Source organism: Xenopus tropicalis, chromosome 4 (assembly GCF_000004195.4).
Source record: "Xenopus tropicalis strain Nigerian chromosome 4, UCB_Xtro_10.0, whole genome shotgun sequence".
NCBI lineage: Eukaryota > Metazoa > Chordata > Amphibia > Anura > Pipidae > Xenopus > Xenopus tropicalis.
Window position 1 is genome coordinate 4,206,810 of NC_030680.2, and position 27,554 is coordinate 4,234,363.

The 27,554-nt window shown below is 46.3% G+C and overlaps 1 protein-coding gene across 1 annotated transcript; it reads left to right on the plus strand.

Moving 5' to 3' along the window:
- Positions 1-3,440: 3,440 nt before the first annotated feature.
- zdhhc13 (zinc finger DHHC-type containing 13) lies at positions 3,441-27,549 on the plus strand. The gene is made up of 17 exons (XM_002942834.5): positions 3,441-3,621; positions 7,830-7,957; positions 9,675-9,797; positions 9,946-10,023; positions 10,501-10,645; positions 11,460-11,524; positions 17,893-18,055; positions 19,407-19,532; positions 19,691-19,824; positions 20,488-20,588; positions 20,711-20,835; positions 21,654-21,716; positions 22,010-22,103; positions 22,400-22,483; positions 23,379-23,536; positions 23,704-23,801; positions 25,110-27,549. The coding sequence occupies exons 1-17, from the start codon at positions 3,607-3,609 to the stop codon at positions 25,246-25,248; spliced, it is 1,839 nt and encodes a 612-aa protein (XP_002942880.3). The 5' UTR covers positions 3,441-3,606; the 3' UTR covers positions 25,249-27,549.
- Positions 27,550-27,554: the final 5 nt, after the last annotated feature.

Genomic DNA, 27,554 nt, shown 5'->3' on the forward strand with positions numbered 1-27,554 from the left:
GCCCACTATACAGTATATACACACTATAACGGGCCCACTATACAGTATACACACTATAACGGGCCCACTATACAGTATATATACACTATAACGGGCCCACTATACAGTATATATACACTATAACGGGCCCACTATACAGTATATATACACTATAATGGGCCCACTATACAGTCTATATACACTATAATGGGCACGCTATACAGTATATATACACTATAACGGGCCCACTATACAGTATATACACACTATAACGGGCCCACTATACAGTATATATACACTATAACGGGCCCACTATACAGTATATATACACTATAACGGGCCCACTATACAGTATATACACACTATAACGGGCCCACTATACAGTATATACACACTATAACGGGCCCACTATACAGTATATATACACTATAACGGGCCCACTATACAGTATATATACACTATAACGGGCCCACTATACAGTATATACACTATAACGGGCCCACTATACAGTATATATACACTATAACGGGCCCACTATACAGTATATATACACTATAACTGGCCCACTATACAGTATATATACACTATAACGGGCACACTATACAGTATATATACACTATAACGGGCCCACTATACAGTATATATACTATAACGGGCCCACTATACAGTATATACACACTATAACGGGTGCAATATACAGTATATATATATACACACTATAACAAGCACAATATACAGTATATATAAAATATACAAGGTTGATTAGTAATTAATTCAGTCACAATACTTAGCAGCATAGAGACTAGTGCAGTCTGCATCAGAATTGATTCATAATCAGCCCTGTAGCTTCAGCTTCTATGACAAATGTGACCTGACTTCCTGATAATTTCCCAAGCCCCCTAAGCTTAGCTTTTCAGCAGCAGCCCAGAGCCCACGGAGCATGTGCAGTGCCACTGACACACAAAAGATGGCCTAACAATATCCAAGATGGGGAGCTGCTGGGTTAACTGTGAAGGCCTGGGGCACTTTTATAGGGCTGCTGCACCTCCCTCTGGGCTGATACAGTAAGCTCGGTAATAAAAATTCAGCATTCAAACCAAAGTTGTTTATGTCGCTGCAATGTTCCAGTCAGTCACAAGGTGACAGTGTTAATGTGAGTGAAACCCATGTACCCAGCAAAAACCTTTATTCCATACTCCTGTAAAAACTAAAACAAAAGAGCACAGTTGTAGCCAAAAAAAGTTTGTTTGCATTTTTTTCTTGAATTTTATGAATCACAACTGAAATTAATTTGCAACCTTGGCAAATAGGAACAGGAATTGGTCCTGGTGATGCTGGAAGTTGTAGTTCCACAAGGAGCCAGTAGGGTGCCCACTCCAGAATTCAGATCACAATAACATTGCTGGAAAAGGCTTCCAGAACCTGCCCCTGCTCTGCGCTGCCATTGCTTGATATGGAAGTTACGGGAGTTTTTGCATCAGTTAACGCAAACTGTGTAAGTTTAGGGGCCCAATAACTAGTCAGTAGTAGTTCATAAAAATAATGTTCTATTAAGTCAGTATTTTGATTGGGGAGTAAGTCGAGTTTATACGCAAGCTATGTACTTTTTTTAACATAGGTTTTTGCATAAGTTCCGTAAATTGCATAAGCGTAGGGGCCCAATGATGTTGCTGTGGTTCCACTGCTGGAAAGTTCATGTAGGAGCCGCTCATATCAGTCAGTAAATAGATCCCAATACAAACAGCTGATGTGACTCTATAATAACCAGTCATTCCCCTGCTGGAAAGTTCATGTAGGAGCCGCTCATATCAGTCAGTAAATAGATCCCAATACAAACAGCTGATGTGACTCTATAATAACCAGTCATTCCCCTGCTGGAAAGTTCATGTAGGAGCCGCTCATATCAGTCAGTAAATAGATCCCAATACAAACAGCTGATGTGACTCTATAATAACCAGTCATTCCCCTGCTGGAAAGTTCATGTAGGAGCCGCTCATATCAGTCAGTAAATAGATCCCAATACAAACAGCCGATGTGACTCTATAATAACCAGTCATTCCCCTGCTGGAAAGTTCATGTAGGAGCCGCTCATATCAGTCAGTAAATAGATCCCAATACAAACAGCTGATGTGACTCTATAATAACCAGTCATTCCCCTGCTGGAAAGTTCATGTAGGAGCCGCTCATATCAGTCAGTAAATAGATCCCAATACAAACAGCTGATGTGACTCTATAATAACCAGTCATTCCCCTGCTGGAAAGTTCATGTAGGAGCCGCTCATATCAGTCAGTAAATAGATCCCAATACAAACAGCTGATGTGACTCTATAATAACCAGTCATTCCCCTGCTGGAAAGTTCATGTAGGAGCCGCTCATATCAGTCAGTAAATAGATCCCAATACAAACAGCCGATGTGACTCTATAATAACCAGTCATTCCCCTGCTGGAAAGTTCATGTAGGAGCCGCTCATATCAGTCAGTAAATAGATCCCAATACAAACAGCTGATGTGACTCTATAATAACCAGTCATTCCCCTGCTGGAAAGTTCATGTAGGAGCCGCTCATATCAGTCAGTAAATAGATCCCAATACAAACAGCTGATGTGACTCTATAATAACCAGTCATTCCCCTGCTGGAAAGTTCATGTAGGAGCCGCTCATATCAGTCAGTAAATAGATCCCAATACAAACAGCTGATGTGACTCTATAATAACCAGTCATTCCCCTGCTGGAAAGTTCATGTAGGAGCCGCTCATATCAGTCAGTAAATAGATCCCAATACAAACAGCCGATGTGACTCTATAATAACCAGTCATTCCCCTGCTGGAAAGTTCATGTAGGAGCCGCTCATATCAGTCAGTAAATAGATCCCAATACAAACAGCTGATATGACTCTATAATAACCAGTCATTGGCTTTTGCTTGTTACACAAGTTACGTATGTTTTTAGGCAAGTTACGTGGTTTTCTAGGCAGTTTCTGCGGAAATTACGTAAATTGTGTAAGTTTCAGCGTAACTTTATACTTAACTTACGCAATTTGGGTAACTTTCGCGTAGCAACCTTACAAAACGCCGCTCCCATTAGCCACACAGTGTGGAATTTAGCAGCAGCCCTTGGAAAACAATAAAAAGCAAAGGGTTAAAGCTTTACGTTTCTGTAGTCACTCAGACCGCCTCACGGCTCCCTCAGCCATTCAACTGCGCAATAGCAAGAGGGTAGGGAAACAGGTTCAACTACATAATTACTCATGTGGACTTGTGGCCAATCACATCGTAGACGTTTATTAACAGGCACCACAATGGCCAATCAGTGCGCAGTTGCGTGTTTGCGTGTGACCAATCGATGCGCTAATAAGTTTAACTACAAGTAACTCGGCCAATGAGAGGGAGGCTTAGTCACGTTACCAGGAAGTGCCTCAGCCAATGGGAGCGCCACAGAAGCTATAAGTTCAATGGAAGTCAGTAGGCGTGTCCGGTAACTAGGATGTAGCGCTGCCAGTCTCGTACGCTTGTAGTAAGTTTCGAGTTATTCGACCAATCGGGTGCGTGGGTGTGTCTAGTAACCAGGAAGAAGCGGTGCGAAGCGCACAAGGAGGAAGTCTGTGGGAGAATTACAGCAAGTGAGAGATGATGAGCTCCCCGGTAAGTGCTCCTTACTGAGATGGGTTTGTGCAGACCGTAAGTGTATGTGTGTATATGGGGATCCTGGGAGTTACTGGGGGGTTTCTCTTTCTATGGGAATAAAGGGGAAATCAGCCACTGGTTTAACTCTAATCCTTATCCTGAGGGAGACAAACCAGTCTGGGCGGTTACTAATGGGGAGTAGATCACTGATAGAAGTGCCAGGAATGGATCGACTCTATTTACTAGAAGGGCCAATCATTTAGTGAGATCTGATCCGGTACTTTTGCCTTTGGGCCGACAGTTTCGTTTTATTAATGACCGACCGGCCCAATTAGACCTGTATTAGCGCTGTGTTCAGGGCCGCTGCTGGCCAAATGGGTGCCCTAAGCAGAAATGTACTTTTGTGCCCCCTCCCCCAAATATTACGCAAGTAAAAATATAAAAAAACACCTACTATAGGGGCCCCACACACAGTGCCCCCAATAGCCCCCATAGACAGTAGCCCCACACACAGTGCCCCCAATAGCCCCCATAGACCGTAGCCCCACACACAGTGCCCCCAATAGCCCCCATAGACAGTAGCCCCACACACAGTGCCCCCAATAGCCCCCATAGACAGTAGCCCCACACACAGTGCCCCCAATAGCCCCCATAGACAGTAGCCCCACACACAGTGCCCCAATAGCCCCCATAGACAGTAGCCCCACACACAGTGCCCCCAATAGCCCCCATAGACAGTAGCCCCACACACAGTGCCCCCAATAGCCCCCATAGACAGTAGCCCCACACACAGTGCCCCCAATAGCCCCCATAGACAGTAGCCCCACACACAGTGCCCCCAATAGCCCCCATAGACAGTAGCCCCACACACAGTGCCCCCAATAGCCCCCATAGACAGTAGCCCCACACACAGTGCCCCCAATAGCCCCCATAGACAGTAGCCCCACACACAGCCGCTCCTTCTTCTGCGGCTCTGCTCCTTTCGCGGCAGCGACAGGCACAGGCCCCTTTTATAAGGTTGCGCCCAATGCGTATGACATCACACGTACCACGGGGCGCAACCTTATAAAAGGGCCTGTCACCGCCGCACAAGTTGCAGAGCAGCAGAAGAAGCCGATGGTAGGGTACAGCCAGCGCATCTCGCTGTCAATGCGGGACATTGATTGAACTATCCGGGACAGCGGGATGCGCTATAAAAACCGGCGGGACAGTGTTGGGGGGTATGTTATAATATATAAAAACAATTTTTTTTTTGAGCAGCTGGGATGGTGCCCCCCTGGGAGTTGGTGCCCTATGCAGACTGCATACTCTGCTTATAGGGAGCAGCGGCCCTGGCTGTGTTTGCTATAGGCACTAGTGACCCCCCCCCCTCTCATTGGTTCATGCACAGTAAAGTCTAGGAATCTGCTGTGAGAAGTAGTCCCACCCCCTTAGCGGTATTGGGTCCGGCGTCAGACTAGGGAAAATGTATTATTTTTTTTTCTGTATATGTACTTATGTATATTATGTATTATGTATATTATGTATATGTACTTATATGTACTTATGTATATCTGTATATGTACTTATATGGGCTTTCTCCAGTGTCGGACTGGGACCCCAGGGGCCCACCAGAAATCCTTAGACCCCAGGCCAATATATAGGCCAATAGAGCAGGCAATAGTGGGCTAAATACGGCAGTTCTTTGGCAACCTGGGGGGCAGGTGCATTAGGAGACAGAGGCAGATATTGGCTGCCAACTCGCCCTCCCTTGGCCAATTGGTACCTTTATTGGGGTATTTATCATGGTGATTCTTATGCAGCATCAGTTGTGGGTCATTCCTGCCCCGGGCCGGAACTCACCGCCGCCGTGAATCGCCGGGCAAATAGGCAGTTATACCTGCATTTCCAGTTCATGTATCCCAAAGCATTGGTTGGCACAGGGTTGGCACTAAACAAACAGTTGCCTGGAAACAGCATCCGCTTTGGCTCCGTTGCTCTGCGGCTTCAATGCCTGCTGGGTAATATTACATTCTGGCTGTTTATGGGGTGCTCTGAACATTGTGTTGTTAAAGAGGTGGTATACCTTTAAGTTAACTCTTAGTATGTTATAGAATGGCCAGTTGTAAACAACTTTTCAATTGGTGCTCAGTATTTATTTTTTATAGTTTTTAAATTATTTGCCGCCTTCTTCTAACTCATTGCAGCTTTTCAAATGGGGGCCACCTTCCTGTTGTTGGTACTTTTTATTCCTTATTATTCTATTCAGGTCCTCGTCTATTTCTTATTTAAACCACTCCCTAGTTGCTAAGGTAATTTGGGCCCTAGCAACCAGATACATGCTGAAACTACAAACTGGAGAGCTGCTAAATACATAAAAAAACTAAAAAATAATGAACAATGAAGACCAATTGCAAATTGTCTCAGAATATCACTCTCTAAACCATACTAAACGTTAACTCAAAGGTTAACCACCCCTTTAAGTTGCCCAATCACATGGCGCTTAAAGTGCCCCCACTGAATTCTTTCTGATAGTTGCCTGAAAATATGGCACTTCCCAAGGTGCCTGTGTTTCCTCGGAGTCCAAAGTACTTGATGTCGCCCTCTGTGCCCAAGAGTCTTGGGTCTTGCATGGGTCCAATTTCTGGAACCTCAACCCTCCTTTTTACCCACTAACCTGCAAATCTGATCGTAACCCACCAATAAAGGGGTTGGTCACCTTTGGGTTAACTTTTAGTATGATCTAGAGAGTAATATTCTGAGACAATTTGCAATTGGTCTTCATTTTTTTTATTCTAGTTTTTGAATTGTTTTGGTTTTTGTTCGGCAGCTCTCCATCTTGGAGAGTCAGCAGCTATTAGGTTGTTAGGATTAAGATTACCTTAGCAACCAGGGAGTGGTTTTAATGAGAGACTGGTATAAGAACAGGAGGGGGGCTGAATAGAAAGATAAGGAATAAAAAGTAACAATAACAATAAAACTGGAGCCTCACAGAGCAATAGGTTTTGGCTGCCGGGGTCAGTTATCCTGTTGCTAGGGCTCAAATGACCTTAGCAACCAGGGAGTGGTTTGAATGAGAGACTGGTATATGAATAGGGGAGGGGCTGAATAGAAAGATAAGGAATACAAAGTAACAATAACAATAAAACTGGAGCCTCACAGAGCAATAGGGTTTGGCTGCCGGGGTCAGTGACCATTTGAACTTCCCCTTTAAACCAGGAGTGATGGCAACACAAACCATAAGTGATGTTGACACAAACCAGGAGGGGGCAGTACAGGAAGGTGGAGGGGGTAAAAAGCTAATATTGACCCCTGTGTCCCACCGGCCCATACCCACAGGCGCAAGTCCTACCCACAGTGCACTAAATACACCGCTAGTCTGGCGCTCAGTCTGTCGTTTGGGGGCTCGGGGGAAACGGGCTGGGGGAAGAGGGGTCCAACAACGCTAAAAAGGCCCAGCCTGAGTGCAACCAGCCCTGCTCAAACTCAATCCCAACCGAGGAATTCAGCCCAATATTCCTTACAGAACTAATTTAATTTACCCGCATTGGTTGGATTTTGAGCATAAAGTGCTTGTTTCTGTCTCTCTATTGGGTGCAAGTTAGAACTTCAGCCAGACCCCAATCTATCCGTCATTCAGATGGAAGTTTCATTTTATGTTCTGGATCATTCTCTTGCCTCAGAACCCAATTACACTTCAGCTCTAGTATATTGCTGTCCCGTCCCGACTTATGGGTTTCAACTTTTTCCAGGCCAGCGGGGTGGGTAAGTGGGCAGTTTGCAGAACAGTAACTGTATCAGAGCAAAACCAACAGGAAACATGTCCCACACCGAGAGGCTGCCCAGGCAGCGGCCCATAAAGTGACGGGGTGTGGGCATCAGATATGCACTGTGGGTTGGGCACTGCTGTATAATGGTATCATTGCTGCTGATCAGAGAGTCAATACTAATGAGTAACTAACACCCACTCATTGTTACCCGCTGAGGGGCAGCCCACTAAGGGCTGGAATATATAAGACACCAACCCACTTGCCCCAGGAGACCTTCAAGTTGGCATGGGCCCAGCTCAGAGGGCAGTTGGGTGCCTAAGCTGCTGCTAAGGGTAAAACAAAGGCTTAGGGAGGGTACATTGATATCTGCTTGTTGTACAGGTATTATTCCCAACTCAGCACTGATTGCACCCGCGGGTGGGGGGGGTACAGGGGGCCGTTCTGCTTTGTTCATCCGTTGCATTTCATTTCTTACAGTGTAAACTGCCCCACGGACACAGCCACCAGCACAGCCACCACCACCATGGCGGCACCGAGGAGGAGAAAGCAGCAGTGCCGCACGTGGCCGAAGACTACAGTAACTGGGATATTGTTAAAGCCACACAGTAAGTGCATATTGGTTAATAAGACCAGGACTAGTAATTATGTGGCCCCATACTGTAAAGTTATCAGCCCCTGGCCCCAAGTAGAACGGGGCCACTCCCTTATAAACCCCACAAATTGCACTGCCACTGGGCCCCTAACTGGAATACCCCATACCCCCCACAAATTGCACTGCCACTGGGCCCCTAACTGGAATACCCCGTACCCCCCACAAATTGCACTGCCATTGGCCCCTAACTGGAATACCCCGTACCCCCCACAAATTGTACTGCCACTGGGCCCCTAACTGGAATACCTCGTACCCCCCACAAATTGCACTGCCACTGGGCCCCTAACTGGAATACCCCGTACCCCCCACAAATTGCACTGCCACTGGGCCCCTAACTGGAATACCCCCCACAAATTGCACTGCCACTGGGCCCCTAACTGGAATACCCCGTACCCCCCACAAATTGCACTGCCACTGGGCCCCTAACTGGAATACCCCATACCCCCCACAAATTGCACTGCCATTGGCCCCTAACTGGAATACCCCGTACCCCCCACAAATTGTACTGCCACTGGGCCCCCTAACTGGAATACCTCGTAACCCCCCACAAATTGCACTGCCACTGGGCCCCTAACTGGAATACCCCGTACCCCCCACAAATTGCACTGCCACTGGGCCCCTAACTGGAATACCCCGTACCCCCCCATAAATTGCACTGCCACTGGGCCCTAACTGGAATACCCCGTACCCCCCCACAAATTGCACTGCCACTGGGCCCCTAACTGGAATACCCCGTACCCCCCCACAAATTGCACTGCCACTGGGCCCCTAACTGGAATACCCCGTACCCCCCCCACAAATTGCACTGCCACTGGGCCCCTAACTGGAATACCCCGTACCCCCCACAAATTGCACTGCCACTGGGCCCCTAACTGGAATACCCCGTACCCCCCCACAAATTGCACTGCCACTGGGCCCCTAACTGGAATACCCCGTACCCCCCCACAAATTGCACTGCCACTGGGCCCCTAACTGGAATACCCCGTACCCCCCACAAATTGCACTGCCACTGGGCCCCTAACTGGAATACCCCGTTACCCCCCACAAATTGCACTGCCACTGGGCCCCTAACTGGAATACCCCGTACCCCCCCACAAATTGCACTGCCACTGGGCCCCTAACTGGAATACCCGTACCCCCCACAAATTTGCACTGCCACTGGGCCCCTAACTGGAATACCCCGTACCCCCCACAAATTGCACTGCCACTGGGCCCCTAACTGGAATACCCGTACCCCCCACAAATTGCACTGCCACTGGGCCCCTAACTGGAATACCCCGTATCCCCACAAATTGCACTGCCACTGGGCCCCTAACTGGAATACCCCATACCCCCCCATAAATTGCACTGCCACTGGGCCCCTAACTGGAATACCCCGTACCCCCCACAAATTGCACTGCCACTGGGCCCCTAACTGGAATACCCCGTACCCCCCACAAATTGCACTGCCACTGGGCCCCTAACTGGAATACCTCCGTACCCCCCTGATGGCAGCCCTGGATACAATACCTTATTAGTTTCTATATAGAATGGCTGAATGCCCGAATGCCCGTGTGTACCCCCAACTCCCATCATTCCACAGTGCTACAAACTGCCAACCCAAGTGCTTCTTGTTATCTGTTGTTTTCCATTGGAGGCCCGCACCCTAAGTACAAGTGTCTCCCCTACAGGCACGGCATGCTGGAGAGGTGCAGGGAGTTGGTGGATGCAGGATATGATGTCAGGCAGCCAGACAAGGAGAACGTGACTCTGCTTCACTGGGCCGCAATTAATAACAGACTGGAGCTTGTCAAGTAAGTGCTCTGGGGCTGAACCCATGTACAGATATTGGGCCTGATGTATCTAATGGGCAGCGTATATCACTGGCCACACGGAATGCTGGTCCCACTGTGCATCAGAAGCCAACTCTGCAGGTAACTGAGTGTCCCGTGTCTCGCGCAGGTATTTCATCTCCAAAGGAGCCATCGTGGATCAGCTGGGCGGGACTTTGAACTCTACGCCGCTTCATTGGGCCATAAGGTACTTGCCAAGCTGTAGTATTACAGGGGTAGTCCACCATTACGTATGTTACAGAATTGCCAATTCTAAGCAACTTTTCAATTGGTCTTCTTTATTTATTTGTTATAGTTTTTGAATTATTTGCCTTCTTCTTCCAACTCTGTGCAGGGGTCACTGACCCCAGCAGCCAAAACCTATTGCTCTGTGAGGCTTCAGTTTTATTGTTATTGTTATTTTTTGTAACTTTCTTTTCTATTCAGGCCTCTCCTATTTATATACCAATCTCTCATCTAAACCACTCACTGGTTGCTAAGGTATCTTGCACCCTAGCAACCAAATAGCTGCTGAAACTCCACACTGGAGAGCTTCTGAACTGAAAATGAAACTAAAAAAACTACAAATAATAAAAAATGAAGACCAATTGCAAATTCTCTCAGAATATTTCTCTCTACCTCATACTAAAAGTTAACTCAACTTTACAACTTTGTTCTCACCCAGACAAGGTCACCTACAAATGGTCATTCTGCTGATAAAGTGCGGTGCTGATCCGACTCTGATCGATGGCGAAGGTTACAGTAGCGTCCATTTGGCAGTACTGTTCCAGCATCTGCCTATTATTGCGTATCTGGTGTCCAAAGGGCAGGTAAGGGCAACACACTTTGCCTCTGGGGCAGGTAAGGGCAACACACTTTGCCTCTGGGGCAGGTAAGGGCAACACACTTTGCCTCTGGGGCAGGTAAGGGCAATACACTTTGCCTCTGGGGCAGGTAAGGGCAATACACTTTGCCTCTGGGGCAGGTAAGGGCAATACACTTTGCCTCTGGGGCAGGTAAGGGCAATACACTTTGCCTCTGGGGCAGGTAAGGGCAATACACTTTGCCTCTGGGGCAGTAGGGCAATACACTTGCCTCTGGAGCAGGTAAGGGCAATACACTTTGCCTCTGGAGCAGGTAAGGGCAATACACTTTGCCCTCTGGGGCAGGTAAGGGCAATACACTTTGCCTCTGGGGCAGGTAAGGGCAATACACTTTGCCTCTGGGGCAGGTAAGGGCAATACACTTTGCCTCTGGGGCAGGTAAGGGCAATACACTTTGCCTCTGGGGCAGGTAAGGGCAATACACTTTGCCTCTGGGGCAGGTAAGGGCAATACACTTTGCCTCTGGGGCAGGTAAGGGCAATACACTTTGCCTCTGGGGCAGGTAAGGGCAATACACTGCCGGGGGTGGGAGTAGTGCTGGGGTGGGAGTAGCCTGAATGCCAGCTAAGTTGAGAATTGGGGAGTAGGGCCTTTTGCTATCTTTGATACACCACAAAGGCCACCTTGACCCCCAGCCTGGGGTGAGGTTTTGGGTGAATATGTATATGAATATTCTTTTGCACAATGGATCCCCCCCCCCTCACATTTATCATGGGATAAATATGTTGCTAATTTCAGCTTCTATCTGTGTCTGTTTCAGAGCATAGACTCCCCGGATATGAACGGAATGACTCCTCTCATGCTCTCCGCCCACAGAATCATTGGGTAGGTACGGCCTGCGGCCCAATGCTGCTATTTACCTTTCCCCCACCAATGGCACTATCAGTGCATACCAGAGGCAGCCAGTTGGGCAAACAGAAGATGGTGAGATTGCGGGAAGGCTTTGTTATGGGAAGAGGCAGGTTGTGACCAGCAACAGTGGCAGTTAGGGCAAGGCTGAATCTGCCCAGTTATACTGTTACTGAATGTATAGGATCCAGCACAGCAGGGGAATAATATACATTATACACTATTGTAATCCTCTTTTTCGATTAGACAAATGCAATGTGTTCAGCATTAACCTTGGCAAATGCCCATAACCAGTATTGATGGGAAGTTAAGGATCAGAGAGTCCTGGATACAGTCCAGCATCACAATAGAAACTGTATCTAAAGGCAGTTGTGAAAGCAAAGGGTATAGTAGCTCCTTATTCTGCTTTTGTTTGCTGTTGCTGCTATCTTATCTGTATAGTACAGCAGGTACCGTCTAACATTCCCTCTCTGTATATTTGTATTTATACATATGGGTAGGAGGTGCCATAGTGTTTCCCTTAGACAGTACAGTATGGGGGTACAGCTTATTGTGTGCCCAGAACATTCCTTCTCTGTATATTTGTATTTATACATATGGGTAGGAGGTGCCATAGTGTTTCCCTTAGAGAGTACAGTATGGGGGTACAGCTTATTGTGTGCCCAGAACATTCCTTCTCTGTATATTTGTATTTATACATATGGGTAGGGGGTGCCATAGTGTTTCCCTTAGACAGTACAGTATGGGGGTACAGCTTATTGTGTGCCCAGAACATTCCCTCTCTGTATATTTGTATTTATACATATGGGTAGGAGGAGCCATAGTGTTTCCCTTAGACCAGGGGTCGGGAACCTTTTTGGCTGAGAGAGCCATAAGTACCACATATTTTAAAATGTAGTTCCGTGAGAGATACAATATGTTTGGCCGCGGATGCTGCGGGGCAAGGTAGGGTGGGTCCCAAGGATGCCGGATGCGATGCAGAGGAGGCCATGGCCTGCGCTCGGCAGATAGAAGACGTGTTCTAAGGCTTAGAACGTGTCTTCTATCCGCCGAGCGCAGGCCATGTCCCCCGTTATTTTTTTTATTAAAGATTTGTCAGTGAGCCAGATGCAGCCATCAAAAGAGCCACATCTGGCTCCCGAGCCATAGGTTCCCTACCCCTGCCTTAGACAGAACAGTATGGGGGTACAGCTTATTGTGTGCCCAGAACATTCCTTCTCTGTATATTTGTATTTATACATATGGGTAGGAGGTGCCATAGTGTTTCCCTTAGACAGTACAGTATGGGGGTACAGCTTATTGTGTGCCCAGAACATTCCTTCTCTGTATATTTGTATTTATACATATGGGTAGGAGGTGCCATAGTGTTTCCCTTAGACAGTACAGTATGGGGGTACAGCTTATTGTGTGCCCAGAACATTCCTTCTCTGTATATTTGTATTTATACATATGGGTAGGGGGTGCCATAGTGTTTCCCTTAGACAGTACAGTATGGGGGTACAGCTTATTGTGTGCCCAGAACATTCCTTCTCTGTATATTTGTATTTATACATATGGGTAGGAGGTGCCATAGTGTTTCCCTTAGACAGTACAGTATGGGGGTACAGCTTATTGTGTGGCCCAGAACATTCCTTCTCTGTATATTTGTATTTATACATATGGGTAGGGGGTGCCATAGTGTTTCCCTTAGACAGTACAGTATGGGGGTACAGCTTATTGTGTGCCCAGAACATTCCCTCTCTGTATATTTGTATTTATACATATGGGTAGGAGGTGCCATAGTGTTTCCCTTAGACAGTACAGTATGGGGGTACAGCTTATTGTGTGCCCAGAACATTCCTTCTCTGTATATTTGTATTTATACATATGGGTATGGGGTGCCATAGTGTTTCCCTTAGACAGTACAGTATGGGGGTACAGCTTATTGTGTGCCCAGAACATTCCTTCTCTGTATATTTGTATTTATACATATGGGTAGGGGGTGCCATAGTGTTTCCCTTAGACAGTACAGTATGGGGGTACAGCTTATTGTGTGCCCAGAACATTCCTTCTCTGTATATTTGTATTTATACATATGGGTAGGGGGTGCCATAGTGTTTCCCTTAGACAGTACAGTATGGGGGTACAGCTTATTGTGTGCCCAGAACATTCCCTCTCTGTATATTTGTATTTATACATATGGGTAGGAGGAGCCATAGTGTTTCCCTTAGACCAGGGGTCGGGAACCTTTTTGGCTGAGAGAGCCATAAGTACCACATATTTTAAAATGTAGTTCCGTGAGAGATACAATATGTTTGGCCGCGGATGCTGCGGGGCAAGGTAGGGTGGGTCCCAAGGATGCCGGATGCGATGCAGAGGAGGCCATGGCCTGCGCTCGGCAGATAGAAGACGTGTTCTAAGGCTTAGAACGTGTCTTCTATCCGCCGAGCGCAGGCCATGTCCCCCGTTATTTTTTTTATTAAAGATTTGTCAGTGAGCCAGATGCAGCCATCAAAAGAGCCACATCTGGCTCCCGAGCCATAGGTTCCCTACCCCTGCCTTAGACAGAACAGTATGGGGGTACAGCTTATTGTGTGCCCAGAACATTCCCTCTCTGTATATTTGTATTTATACATATGGGTAGGGGGTGCCATAGTTTTTCCCTTAGACAGTACAGTATGGGGGTACAGCTTATTGTGTGCCCAGAACATTCCTTCTCTGTATATTTGTATTTATACATATGGGTAGGGGGTGCCATAGTGTTTCCCTTAGACAGTACAGTATGGGGGTACAGCTTATTGTGTGCCCAGAACATTCCTTCTCTGTATATTTGTATTTATACATATGGGTAGGAGGTGCCATAGTGTTTCCCTTAGACAGTACAGTATGGGGGTACAGCTTATTGTGTGCCCAGAACATTCCTTCTCTGTATATTTGTATTTATACATATGGGTAGGGGGTGCCATAGTGTTTCCCTTAGACAGTACAGTATGGGGGTACAGCTTATTGTGTGCCCAGAACATTCCTTCTCTGTATATTTGTATTTATACATATGGGTAGGAGGTGCCATAGTGTTTCCCTTAGACAGTACAGTATGGGGGTACAGCTTATTGTGTGCCCAGAACATTCCTTCTCTGTATATTTGTATTTATACATATGGGTAGGGGGTGCCATAGTGTTTCCCTTAGACAGTACAGTATGGGGGTACAGCTTATTGTGTGCCCAGAACATTCCCTCTCTGTATATTTGTATTTATACATATGGGTAGGAGGTGCCATAGTGTTTCCCTTAGACAGTACAGTATGGGGGTACAGCTTATTGTGTGCCCAGAACATTCCTTCTCTGTATATTTGTATTTATACATATGGGTATGGGGTGCCATAGTGTTTCCCTTAGACAGTACAGTATGGGGGTACAGCTTATTGTGTGCCCAGAACATTCCTTCTCTGTATATTTGTATTTATACATATGGGTAGGGGGTGCCATAGTGTTTCCCTTAGACAGTACAGTATGGGGGTACAGCTTATTGTGTGCCCAGAACATTCCTTCTCTGTATATTTGTATTTATACATATGGGTAGGGGGTGCCATAGTGTTTCCCTTAGACAGTACAGTATGGGGGTACAGCTTATTGTGTGCCCAGAACATTCCCTCTCTGTATATTTGTATTTATACATATGGGTAGGAGGAGCCATAGTGTTTCCCTTAGACCAGGGGTCGGGAACCTTTTTGGCTGAGAGAGCCATAAGTACCACATATTTTAAAATGTAGTTCCGTGAGAGATACAATATGTTTGGCCGCGGATGCTGCGGGGCAAGGTAGGGTGGGTCCCAAGGATGCCGGATGCGATGCAGAGGAGGCCATGGCCTGCGCTCGGCAGATAGAAGACGTGTTCTAAGGCTTAGAACGTGTCTTCTATCCGCCGAGCGCAGGCCATGTCCCCCGTTATTTTTTTATTAAAGATTTGTCAGTGAGCCAGATGCAGCCATCAAAAGAGCCACATCTGGCTCCCGAGCCATAGGTTCCCTACCCCTGCCTTAGACAGAACAGTATGGGGGTACAGCTTATTGTGTGCCCAGAACATTCCCTCTCTGTATATTTGTATTTATACATATGGGTAGGGGGTGCCATAGTGTTTCCCTTAGACAGTACAGTATGGGGGTACAGCTTATTGTGTGCCCAGAACATTCCTTCTCTGTATATTTGTATTTATACATATGGGTAGGGGGTGCCATAGTGTTTCCCTTAGACAGTACAGTATGGGGGTACAGCGTATTGTGTGCCCAGAACATTCCTTCTCTGTATATTTGTATTTATACATATGGGTAGGGGGTGCCATAGTGTTTCCCTTAGACAGTACAGTATGGGGGTACAGCTTATTGTGTGCCCAGAACATTCCTTCTCTGTATATTTGTATTTATACATATGGGTAGGGGGTGCCATAGTGTTTCCCTTAGACAGTACAGTATGGGGGTACAGCTTATTGTGTGCCCAGAACATTCCTTCTCTGTATATTTGTATTTATACATATGGGTAGGGGGTGCCATAGTGTTTCCCTTAGACAGTACAGTATGGGGTACAGCTTATTGTGTGCCCAGAACATTCCTTCTCTGTATATTTGTATTTATACATATGGGTAGGGGGTGCCATAGTGTTTCCCTTAGACAGTACAGTATGGGGGTACAGCTTATTGTGTGCCCAGAACATTCCCTCTCTGTATATTTGTATTTATACATATGGGTAGGGGGTGCCATAGTGTTTCCCTTAGACAGTACAGTATGGGGGTACAGCTTATTGTGTGCCCAGAACATTCCTTCTCTGTATATTTGTATTTATACATATGGGTAGGGGGTGCCATAGTGTTTCCCTTAGACAGTACAGTATGGGGGTACAGCTTATTGTGTGCCCAGAACATTCCCTCTCTGTATATTTGTATTTATACATATGGGTAGGAGGAGCCATAGTGTTTCCCTTAGACCAGGGGTCGGGAACCTTTTTGGCTGAGAGAGCCATAAGTACCACATATTTTAAAATGTAGTTCCGTGAGAGATACAATATGTTTGGCCGCGGATGCTGCGGGGCAAGGTAGGGTGGGTCCCAAGGATGCCGGATGCGATGCAGAGGAGGCCATGGCCTGCGCTCGGCAGATAGAAGACGTGTTCTAAGGCTTAGAACGTGTCTTCTATCCGCCGAGCGCAGGCCATGTCCCCCGTTATTTTTTTTATTAAAGATTTGTCAGTGAGCCAGATGCAGCCATCAAAAGAGCCACATCTGGCTCCCGAGCCATAGGTTCCCTACCCCTGCCTTAGACAGAACAGTATGGGGGTACAGCTTATTGTGTGCCCAGAACATTCCCTCTCTGTATATTTGTATTTATACATATGGGTAGGGGGTGCCATAGTGTTTCCCTTAGACAGTACAGTATGGGGGTACAGCTTATTGTGTGCCCAGAACATTCCTTCTCTGTATATTTGTATTTATACATATGGGTAGGGGGTGCCATAGTGTTTCCCTTAGACAGTACAGTATGGGGGTACAGCTTATTGTGTGCCCAGAACATTCCTTCTCTGTATATTTGTATTTATACATATGGGTAGGGGGTGCCATAGTGTTTCCCTTAGACAGTACAGTATGGGGGTACAGCTTATTGTGTGCCCAGAACATTCCTTCTCTGTATATTTGTATTTATACATATGGGTAGGGGGTGCCATAGTGTTTCCCTTAGACAGTACAGTATGGGGGTACAGCTTATTGTGTGCCCAGAACATTCCTTCTCTGTATATTTGTATTTATACATATGGGTAGGGGGTGCCATAGTGTTTCCCTTAGACAGTACAGTATGGGGGTACAGCTTATTGTGTGCCCAGAACATTCCTTCTCTGTATATTTGTATTTATACATATGGGTAGGGGGTGCCATAGTGTTTCCCTTAGACAGTACAGTATGGGGGTACAGCTTATTGTGTGCCCAGAACATTCCCTCTCTGTATATTTGTATTTATACATATGGGTAGGGGGTGCCATAGTGTTTCCCTTAGACAGTACAGTATGGGGGTACAGCTTATTGTGTGCCCAGAACATTCCTTCTCTGTATATTTGTATTTATACATATGGGTAGGGGGTGCCATAGTGTTTCCCTTAGACAGTACAGTATGGGGGTACAGCTTATTGTGTGCCCAGAACATTCCTTCTCTGTATATTTGTATTTATACATATGGGTAGGGGGTGCCATAGTGTTTCCCTTAGACAGTACAGTATGGGGGTACAGCTTATTGTGTGCCCAGAACATTCCTTACAGTTCAGTACAGTGCTGTAACCCCACAGCCCAATTAACTGCCATAAGTTTATTTTCTCTGTATTTGCACAGTATGGAGCCCACTAACTTCCTGCTAAAGCTGAACCCATCCATTCACGCCGCAGACAAAGTTCACCGCAATACCGCTCTGCACTGGGCAGTCACGTCGGGCAACGCTAACGCAGTGGATCTGCTGCTGGAAGCCGGATCTAACTTGGATGCCGTGAATGCCAAGGTGAGGGTGCAGGGGGGTGTTATTTGCCTGTCAAACATGAAGTTTAAATTCCAAAAGCAAAGAGGAAAGGGTTAAGTGATCAACTTGCTTTTTAAAGGGGAGGTTCACCTTTAATTTAACTTAGTATGTTATAGAATGGCCTGTTCTTAGCAATATTTCAATTGGTCTTCATTATCTATTACTTATAGTTTTTGAATTATTTGCCTTCTTTACACTTCTTGTAGCTTTCAAATGGGGGTCAGTGACCCCGGCAGCCAAACCCTATTGCTCTGTGAGGCTCCAGTTTTACTGTTATTGTTACTTTTTATTCCTTATCTTTCTATTCAGCCCCTCCCCTATTCCTATAGAATTAGCAACTTTTCAATTGGTCTTCATTATCTTTCCAACTTTCAAATGGGGGTCACTGACCCCGGCAGCCAAACCCTATTGCTCTGTGAGGCTCCAGTTTTACTGTTATTGTTACTTTTTATTCCTTATCTTTCTATTCAGCCCCTCCCCTATTCCTATAGAATTAGCAACTTTTCAATTGGTCTTCATTATCTTTCCAACTTTCAAATGGGGGTCACTGACCCCGGCAACCAAACCCTATTGCTCTGTGAGGCTCCAGTTTTATTGTTATTGTTACTTTTTATTCCTTATCTTTCTATTCAGCCCCTCCCCTATTTATTGTAAAAATTCAAAAAATAGGAAAAAAGCTTCAGCAGGTTTACTGCAAAACATTTATTGTGGGTAGTGGTAACCTCTCCTATATATATACCAGTCATTTAAACCTCTCCCTGGTTGCTAAGGTAATTTGAACCCTAGCAACCAGATAAGCTTTGAAACTTTGAATTGCTGAACAAAAACTGAAATAATTAAAAAAAAAAAAAAAAAACTACAAATAATAAAAAATGAAGACCAATTGCAATTTTTTTCAGAATATTACTCTCTACATCATACTAAAAGTTAACCCCTTTGCTTTATTTATATCCAAAAGCAATTTATGTCATCTATATCTGTAGAGATCTGTTCAGTTTAGGGGTGTAGTTACCCTTTAAGAAACTGTTCTACCATTTGGCGGGCATAGCGTCAGTGGCTGCCCTTTAGGATGCCCGACAGTTTGCCGATAACCCTTTAGCCTATTGAACCCAGCCAGGACTGGCACTAAGCGTTGCCTGGCAACAATTTTTTTTTTTTTGCATAGAGGAAATATGGCTCTGCTATGTCTGTGCACAAACTACAGTAATTACGGTAATTAAAGGGATACCGTCCCATTTGGCAGAGGTTTATTTTCCTGCTGTATATGGAATTTCTCAGAATGTGGGTTTTATTTGTAAGAGGCCATAAACCCCCGGACATCTTGTACCATTAGGGTGAGACCCCGCTGGAGATCGCCCGGCAGACCAGAAATCGGCTGACTGTGCATATACTCGCCAGCGAGGCCCAAATGAGATCCCGGCGCAGCTCGCGCATAATGAAGGCTCTGCAGAGATACGAGGTGAGGCGAATGGGACCCGGCGGCTGCGGATCCCTTATGTCTGTGAATAACCCAAACCCCCATCATGCTCAGCGAGGCTGTATGTGTAGTGGGCGGAGTTATCATTATGGTTCTGTGCATGTTGGGTCTGATGGTGTCCAATTGGGTTCCCTCTGCAGATCACCTTCGTTACTCTCATGGTCCTGCTGATCATCTGGGCCGTGGGCTACGTCCTGGATATGAACACAGACTCCTGGCTGCTAAAGGGGACTCTCTTGGCTCTGGTGACTGCCGGCTCGCAGCTCTTTGCCAGGTAAGCCTTGTTCAGCCATCTTGTACCTGGCTCCACCCCCAATGTGCATAAAAGCATTTAGACTGAGATGTCCAGAGCCCACCGGGGCTGCTGACTTGGGGGGGCCCCCCACCCCAGTAGCAACATCATACTCCTCCCCCCACCATATACCGCACCTCCGCCCTGCAGGGGAGATGCGCCGGCGCCTATAGTTGGCAGAAACTGTATCTGTGGGGCCAGGAGACCCATAAAGACAGGGGCCCACCAGCTTTTTCCCAAGTGCCCCACCGGCCCAGTCCAACCCTGCATTTAGGGAAGAGGTACAGGATCTATTATCCAGAATCCTTAGGACCTGGGGTTTCCCACAAAATTGATCTTTCCATAATTTGGATCTCCATAACTTAAGGCATTTAAATGTTAAATAAACCCAATAGGGATCCTTTTGCCCCCAGTTTGGATTCACCAGCTTAGCGGAAATCACAGAGAAAGGGAAGCCATTTTTAAAAATTAGAATTATTTGAATAAAATAAGGTGAGGTGTATAGGCATCCGTATACCTGTACGGTCATTCCCTGGCCCAATAGCTGGCACTTACCTGCGTGGCCCAATACAGGATGTTTTTATATTCTGCTTCCTTTAGTGCCACTGACACCTTATTTCTCTTTTCCTTCTGCTCCTTTTCCAGGCGTTTCATTGGCTGTAAGAGCCAGAGGTCGCTCCCCGCCATCATCTTCAGCTGCTGCATCTTCTGGATGTTCCTGACGTGGTTTATCTACTTCCTGCCAGATATCCTTTTCCTTGGCTGAGCTTATGGCTGCAGGGGATGCTGGGATTTGTAGTACAGCTGCAGATTGTCAGTGATAGCGGTTATCCATTGCTCTGTTTTGTTTCCTTAACGCGAGGCTTACGCTTGGCGCGGGTGGCGTTCCAGTTGCCCTTTATTATCAGCATGTTGCTGCTTTTCTACTTCTTCTACAAGACGTGGTGCACCGATCCCGGGTACATAAAGTCGTCTGAGGAGGAGTCCAGGCAGGTGAGCGGAACCTTGTGTTTGTGCCATGGGGGCAGTCCGGTCATTATTCTGGGGCTTTCATATGGTTCTGGGATCATTTGTGGGGTCCAGAAGAGAAAGTGGATATATTGGGGTCTTCAGCAGGAGAGACTCCCCTGGTTCCAGAGAATTCAGAGGCCTGGGAAATGGGCTACATGCTTTGGCCCAAACTCCTGATCCCTGACTGCCATTAAGGGAAAGTCCAACATATTTATTTATTAGCAGGTTTTAGTTTGCCTTTATTTTATTAGGCTAGATTTATTCTATAGGAAAACTGGTGCAGGGCAAGGAAATGGGGGCAATATTCATGGAGTTCTAATAGGAACAGTCCAGTCATTCTGGATCATTCTAGATCTAGACCATTTTGTTTGTCTGGATCTGGACCTGGGGAAGTTTCCAGTAAAACCTCCGCTGTTACAGATTAATTGAGGCGTTCCTTAAAGGGGCAGTTCACATTACATTTTGTAGCATGTTATAGAATGACCTATTAGCAACTTTTCAATTAGTCTTCATTTTTTTTTATTATAGTTTTTTAATTATTTGCCCCCTTCTGCCTCTTACCAAATTTCAAATGGGGGTCACCGACCCTGGCAGCAGAATCACTTCAAGCTACAATTGTATTGTTATTGTTACTTTTTATTACTCATCTATGTATTCAGCCCCTCCCCTATTCATATCCCAGTCTCTCACTCAAACCACTGGCTGCAAACTACAAATCTGTATGTCTGTCTGTCTTATGCAACTGTCTGTCTGTCTACAATATAATTTTTTTTTTTTTTTACCCGTTTCCTGTATTCTAGACCATTATTACCCTGGCTGAAGCTGGATGTTTGGATGCCCGGCTGTTCTGCACTTCCTGTTTGGTAAGATGTTTCTACATCACTTCCTGTTTGTAGGTGGAACCCATGATGCCATAGAGGGGGCGGGGCTTGCTTGTGACTCTCTGATCCATGGAAGCTGATTCCTCTCTCATTGCTTGTTGGGTAGGAATCATTGTACCAGGTACCCTAATCTAAGCCCCCCAGCGTCCCCCTCACGTGAGGTTGGGCGTTACATTTGCTTAGGAGGCTACTTGATAACCAATCAGAGGGAGTGTATGATAGCGCCTCCATGTGTTTGTTTTATTCTTACCTTTGGCTCATGTTTCCCCCACCAGGTGAAGAAACCCCTCAGATCCATGCACTGTCATGCCTGCAACTCCTGCGTGGCCAGGTTTGACCAGCACTGCGTGTGGACCGGCCAGTGCATCGGTAAGTCATCCCCTTATCCAATCATGGAGAGGCACCTTCTAATGATTGACCTCGGGGGTCTCGCTTTATGGCTGCAACTGCCGTGACCACAGCACCGACTTCAGGGGCAGTTAAAGGGGTGCTACACCTTTAGGCTAATGTTTAGTATATCATAAAATGGCCTATTCTTAGCAACTTTTCAGTTGGTCTTCATTCTTAATAGTTTTGAATTATTTGCCTTCCTCTTATTTTCAACTTTTAAATGGGGGTCACTGACCCAGGAGAATAAAATCATAGGATTTTGCTGTTTCCCACAGGTGCCGGTAACCAGCATTTCTTTGTGCTTTTCCTTGCCTCACTGGCAGTGGTTGGAAACTGGATGATCTATGCCACGTCTGTATGTAAGTGCCACGTCTGTATGTAAGTGCCACGTCTGTATGTAAGTGCCACGTCTGTATGTAAGTGCCACGTCTGTGTGTAAGTGCCACGTCTGTATGTAAGTGCCACGTCTGTATGTAAGTGCCACGTCTGTATGTAAGTGCCACGTCTGTGTGTAAGTGCCACGTCTGTGTGTAAGTGCCACGTCTGTGTGTAAGTGCCACGTCTGTGTGTAAGTGCCACGTCTGTGTGTAAGTGCCACGTCTGTATGTAAGTGCCACGTCTGTATGTAAGTGCCACGTCTGTATGTAAGTGCCACGTCTGTATGTAAGTGCAGGGTCGGACTGGGCCAGCGGGACACCAGGAAAGAACCCATTGGGCCCCGCCAACCCAGACCCGATCCCAGCTGGCCTCCCTCCCCCGATAGTCTTTACTTATGCATGCTCAGGGGGAGGGAGAAGGGCCACTGCAAGGGGCATGTGCGTGCGGTGGGGGCTCCTGGGGGTGTGTGGGGGCCCTGGGATGGCAGCCCCGGTGGGCCCGCATACCCCCAGTCCGACTTTGTGTAAGTGCGCCATGCTGATAGGCTGCTTTGCGAAGGGCATTTGACCTTGGCTCCCAGCATCAGCACTGCCTCTTGGGGGAACAAGGGGACTATGTACATGGGGGCTTAGAGCTGCAGTTGAACAACAGCCAGAGGTCTGTGCCCCCCCCCCCCCAACCCCTGATATTGGGGCCACAAGGTTCTGTATTGCTGGGCCACTTCCTTTCTGCTCCCCATATTATGAGTCACCTTCTTGCAGAGCATGCTGGGAGTTGCACAGTGTAGTATAACTGTGGGGCCCGGGGTTTCCCAACCCTTAGTAAAATTATTTGCCATGTTCCTCTGAAGATTTTAAGTTTGTGTCTGGTATTTAGATTGGTCGGATCACTGTGGTATGGGCAGCAGGAAGGACGGGATCTGGGCAACGCTGAGTCAGATCGTTAACTGCTCCCCGTGGGTTCTGTACATCTTCTGCCTCGTCAGCGCCTTCACCGTCTGGGCCACCCTCATGCTGCTCGTGCAGCTGTTCCAGGTGAGAGAGACACACTAGCACCTTGCAGCATTTCCTATCTGCCCAGTCAGAGAGTCCTGGTTGCTAAGGGCAGCAGCCCTGGTAACCAATATATCTACATGCTCACAGAACCTAAACCAACCGAGGCTACTGCCACTGGTTCTTAACCTTCTCTCTCTACCTTTTAGATCTCTTTCCTCGGTCTCACAACTCAGGAGCGGATCAGCCTTCAGGTACAGAACCGCCATTTAAAGCATCAAGTCTCGCTGAGAAGGACTCCATTCAAGTGAGTGATGGGGGGGGGGTATTATGTGGCATTAAAATTGTTAATAAAACCTTGCAGAAGTTTCGATTTGTTTATGCCCCAAGGAGAGTCAGAATCAGGTTCTGCAGTTCCACCACTAGGGGGCCCGCTTCCTGCTGCTTCTCTATAGCTTTTCCTTGAAACATTATTATTATTATTATTATTAACATTTATTTATAAAGCGCCAACATACCCCGCAGCGCTGTACAATAAGTGGGTTACATACATTGGGCATACAGAGTAACATATAAAGCAACCAATAACCGATACAGGAGGGGAAGGGAGCCCTGCCCAAAAGAGCTTACACTCTACAAGGAGTAACATATAAAGCAATCAGTAACCGATACAAGAGGGGAAGGGAGCCCTGCCCCAAAGAGCTTACACTCTACAAGGAGTAACATATAAAGCAATCAGTAACCGATACAGGAGGGGAAGGGAGCCCTGCCCAAAAGAGCTTACACTCTACAAGGAGTAGCATATAAAGCAATCAGTAACTGATACAGGAGGGGAAGGGAGCCCTGCCCAAAAGAGCTTACACTCTACAAGGAGTAACATATAAAGCAATCAGTAACCGATACAGGAGGGGAAGAGAGCCCTGCCCAAAAGAGCTTACACTCTACAAGGAGTAGCATATAAAGCAATCAGTAACTGATACAGGAGGGGAAGGGAGCCCTGCCCAAAAGAGCTTACACTCTACAAGGAGTAACATATAAAGCAATCAGTAACCAATACAGGAGGGGAAGAGAGCCCTGCCCAAAAGAGCTTACACTCTACAAGGAGTAACATATAAAGCAATCAGTAACCGATACAGGAGGGGAAGGGAGCCCTGCCCAAAAGAGCTTACACTCTACAAGGAGTAACATATAAAGCAATCAGTAACCGATACAGATGGGGAAGGGAGCCCTGCCCAAAAGAGCTTACACTCTACAAGGAGTAACATATAAAGCAATCAATAACCGATACAGATGGGGAAGAGAGCCCTGCCCAAAAGAGCTTACACTCTACAAGGAGTAACATATAAAGCAATCAGTAACCGATACAGGAGGGGAAGGGAGCCCTGCCCAAAAGAGCTTACACTCTACAAGGAGTAACATATAAAGCAACCAATAACCGATACAGGAGGGGAAGAGAGCCCTGCCCAAAAGAGCTTACACTCTACAAGGAGTAACATATAAAGCAATCAGTAACCGATACAGGAGGGGAAGGGAGCCCTGCCCAAAAGAGCTTACACTCTACAAGGAGAAAGGGTTGATTGACATTTCTAATGATCATTTCTTTCTTTCAAAACAGCCGGGGCTGCCTCCAGAACCTCGCCGATTTCTTTCACTGCCAATGTTTTGGACTGATCAAAAGTCAACCCATCGACTGGACCAAGCAGTACCACGGGGCAATTCCCCCATCCAGGATGCGGCACGCACAGGCCGTCTGAAGGGTTCCCGTCATTCTGCTGAAGATCCCGTGTAACCGTTATGGGACGGAAAAAAAGCAAAGAACGCAGCCTGTACCACAATACAATGTTTGGGGGGTCCCGGGGGGGGCTCATTTATTAGCGCAAGTGTAAAGTGCTAAGATTATTACCAAAGGCACTTGCACCTACACACACCCCTCAGGGCGAACCCCAATGCGCCCGTTAAGCTGCTCTGAAAATCTGCACAGTACAGGACGCACCAACGCAGCGGAACCCTGGAAACAACACCGGCCAATCAGAAGCTGTTACTTCCAGTGCTCCCTTAGTGGGTTGCGTCAACACTCACAACTAAGTTGCATCCAGCCAATCTAATGCCAGCGCCCTGTTCATGCCACACTCATCACAATGTGTCCTAATGAAGCACTTTGCACATTGAGCTGATTGAGTAAAAGAGACTAAATGAGAATATCCCCACCTAGTGGGAACATGTGGGTACTGCAGGGGCAAAATGCCCCCATTTCCCATTTACTTGCCCTGCATAACACTATCATTCTGCAGTACTCACACCCATATTCTCTTTACTATTGTGATAGTACAAATCTATTTCACAAAACTTTATTATTTCTTAATTCTTTCTTCATTTTATTTTCTGCTGAAACAAACTCCTTCCCCGGCCAAGAACTGGAGGCTGCACCAAAGCAGAAGGCAATTTCTCTGATTTCAGCACCAGTCAGTGGTTTGAAATGTCCGAACAGCAGGACTGAGCTGTTTGCAGCAGGAAATAGTTAAGAAAAAAATTATTTGTGAAGCAGATGTTGCCTTTAAAGAAGAACTGACCAACCAGATGGCCCAGAAGGCAGATGTGGCCACCAAGGTATTTTTTATATCTCCCAGTCTGCCTTCCGGAGTCATACACTGCTATGTATGACATCATAATATTGATATAATCCATGTAATATGTCGCCTGATTGGAAGGAGTTGGACCGCACTGCTTTAAAGGCAAACAAACCTCCAACAGAGATGGATTTTATAAAAAGAGCCTATGGAAGCATTCTCACATAAAGCTCTGTGGGGTTCAGAATGTGATATATGACGTATGGGCATTAATTAGGGAGTGGGAATATTCTCCCCCCACCCCCTTTTTTTTTTTTTTTTTTTTTTTTTTTTATTTTCAGCTGCAGAGCCGCATGGAATACATTGCAGTCAGCTGCCAATGTGAACCTAATGCCTCGTAACAGGGGGCATCAGCTTGTACCCTCCAATAGTGCATTGGGGCCCATGCAAACTCCTCCTCCAATTGCATCCCTGCCATTGGTTACATGGAGCTGAAATGCTGGGCAGTGGGTTTAGTGGCTGCCATCTTTGGCTGTGGGTTATCCAATGCCACACCCCCTGGGCTCAGGGACCAATGCCAGAGTCCCGATCATGGCAGTGATGCAGTTGGGGAGGGAGTTCTGACACCTAAACTGCAGTCTTTATACAGAGACTGTTGTTAAGGGTAAATAAACCCAACAGAAATTATTTCATATAGATTCCATGGGTTGTTCTCCTTTACACTAACTTTTAGTATTTTTTGCGTGTTTTTGAATTATTTAGCTTTTTGTTCAGCAGCTCTGCCGTTTGGAATTTGAGCAGCTATCTGGTTGCTAGGGTCCAGTTAACCTAGCAACCAGGCAGTGATTTGAAAGCGACAAAGGAATATGAATAGAGAAGGGCCTACATAATATGATAAAATATAAAGTAACAATAGGAATACAATTGTAGTCTCACAGAGTAACGGTTTTTGGGGTTCCGGGGTCAGTGACCCCCCCATTTGAAAGCTGGAAAGAGTCAGAAGAAGAAGGCAAATAATTCAAAAACGATACAAAATAAAAAATGAAGACCAATTGAATATAGGGCATTCTATAACATACTGAAAGTTAACCTGAAGGTGTTTTTGCACCCCCTGCCGAAATCTCCTGTCTGGGATTCCTGTGGGGGTGAGAGACGTTCTATGTACGTTCTATGGGAAGCACTTGGGCAGCACCATGCTTATATTGGCCGTTTAATAAGAGAATGAGCCCCAGCTCCATGTTTTGCTGAGAAGCAAGAGGCTGAATGTGATTGGACCCAGCCGCCCCGCTCCGGGATTGGACCCACTGGTACCGTTCCGCTAGTAATGTATAATGTTCTTGTGCTGCCGGTAATAATATCAGCTGTAAATAGGAATCATTTTAAAGGCATCTTGGCACAGTTACTGATTTTTATTTTTATTTTTTTTTTGTACAGAGATGAATAGTTCTGTTGTTTTCTATTAAAGAAAATATTCAGTTTTCCAACAATGATCT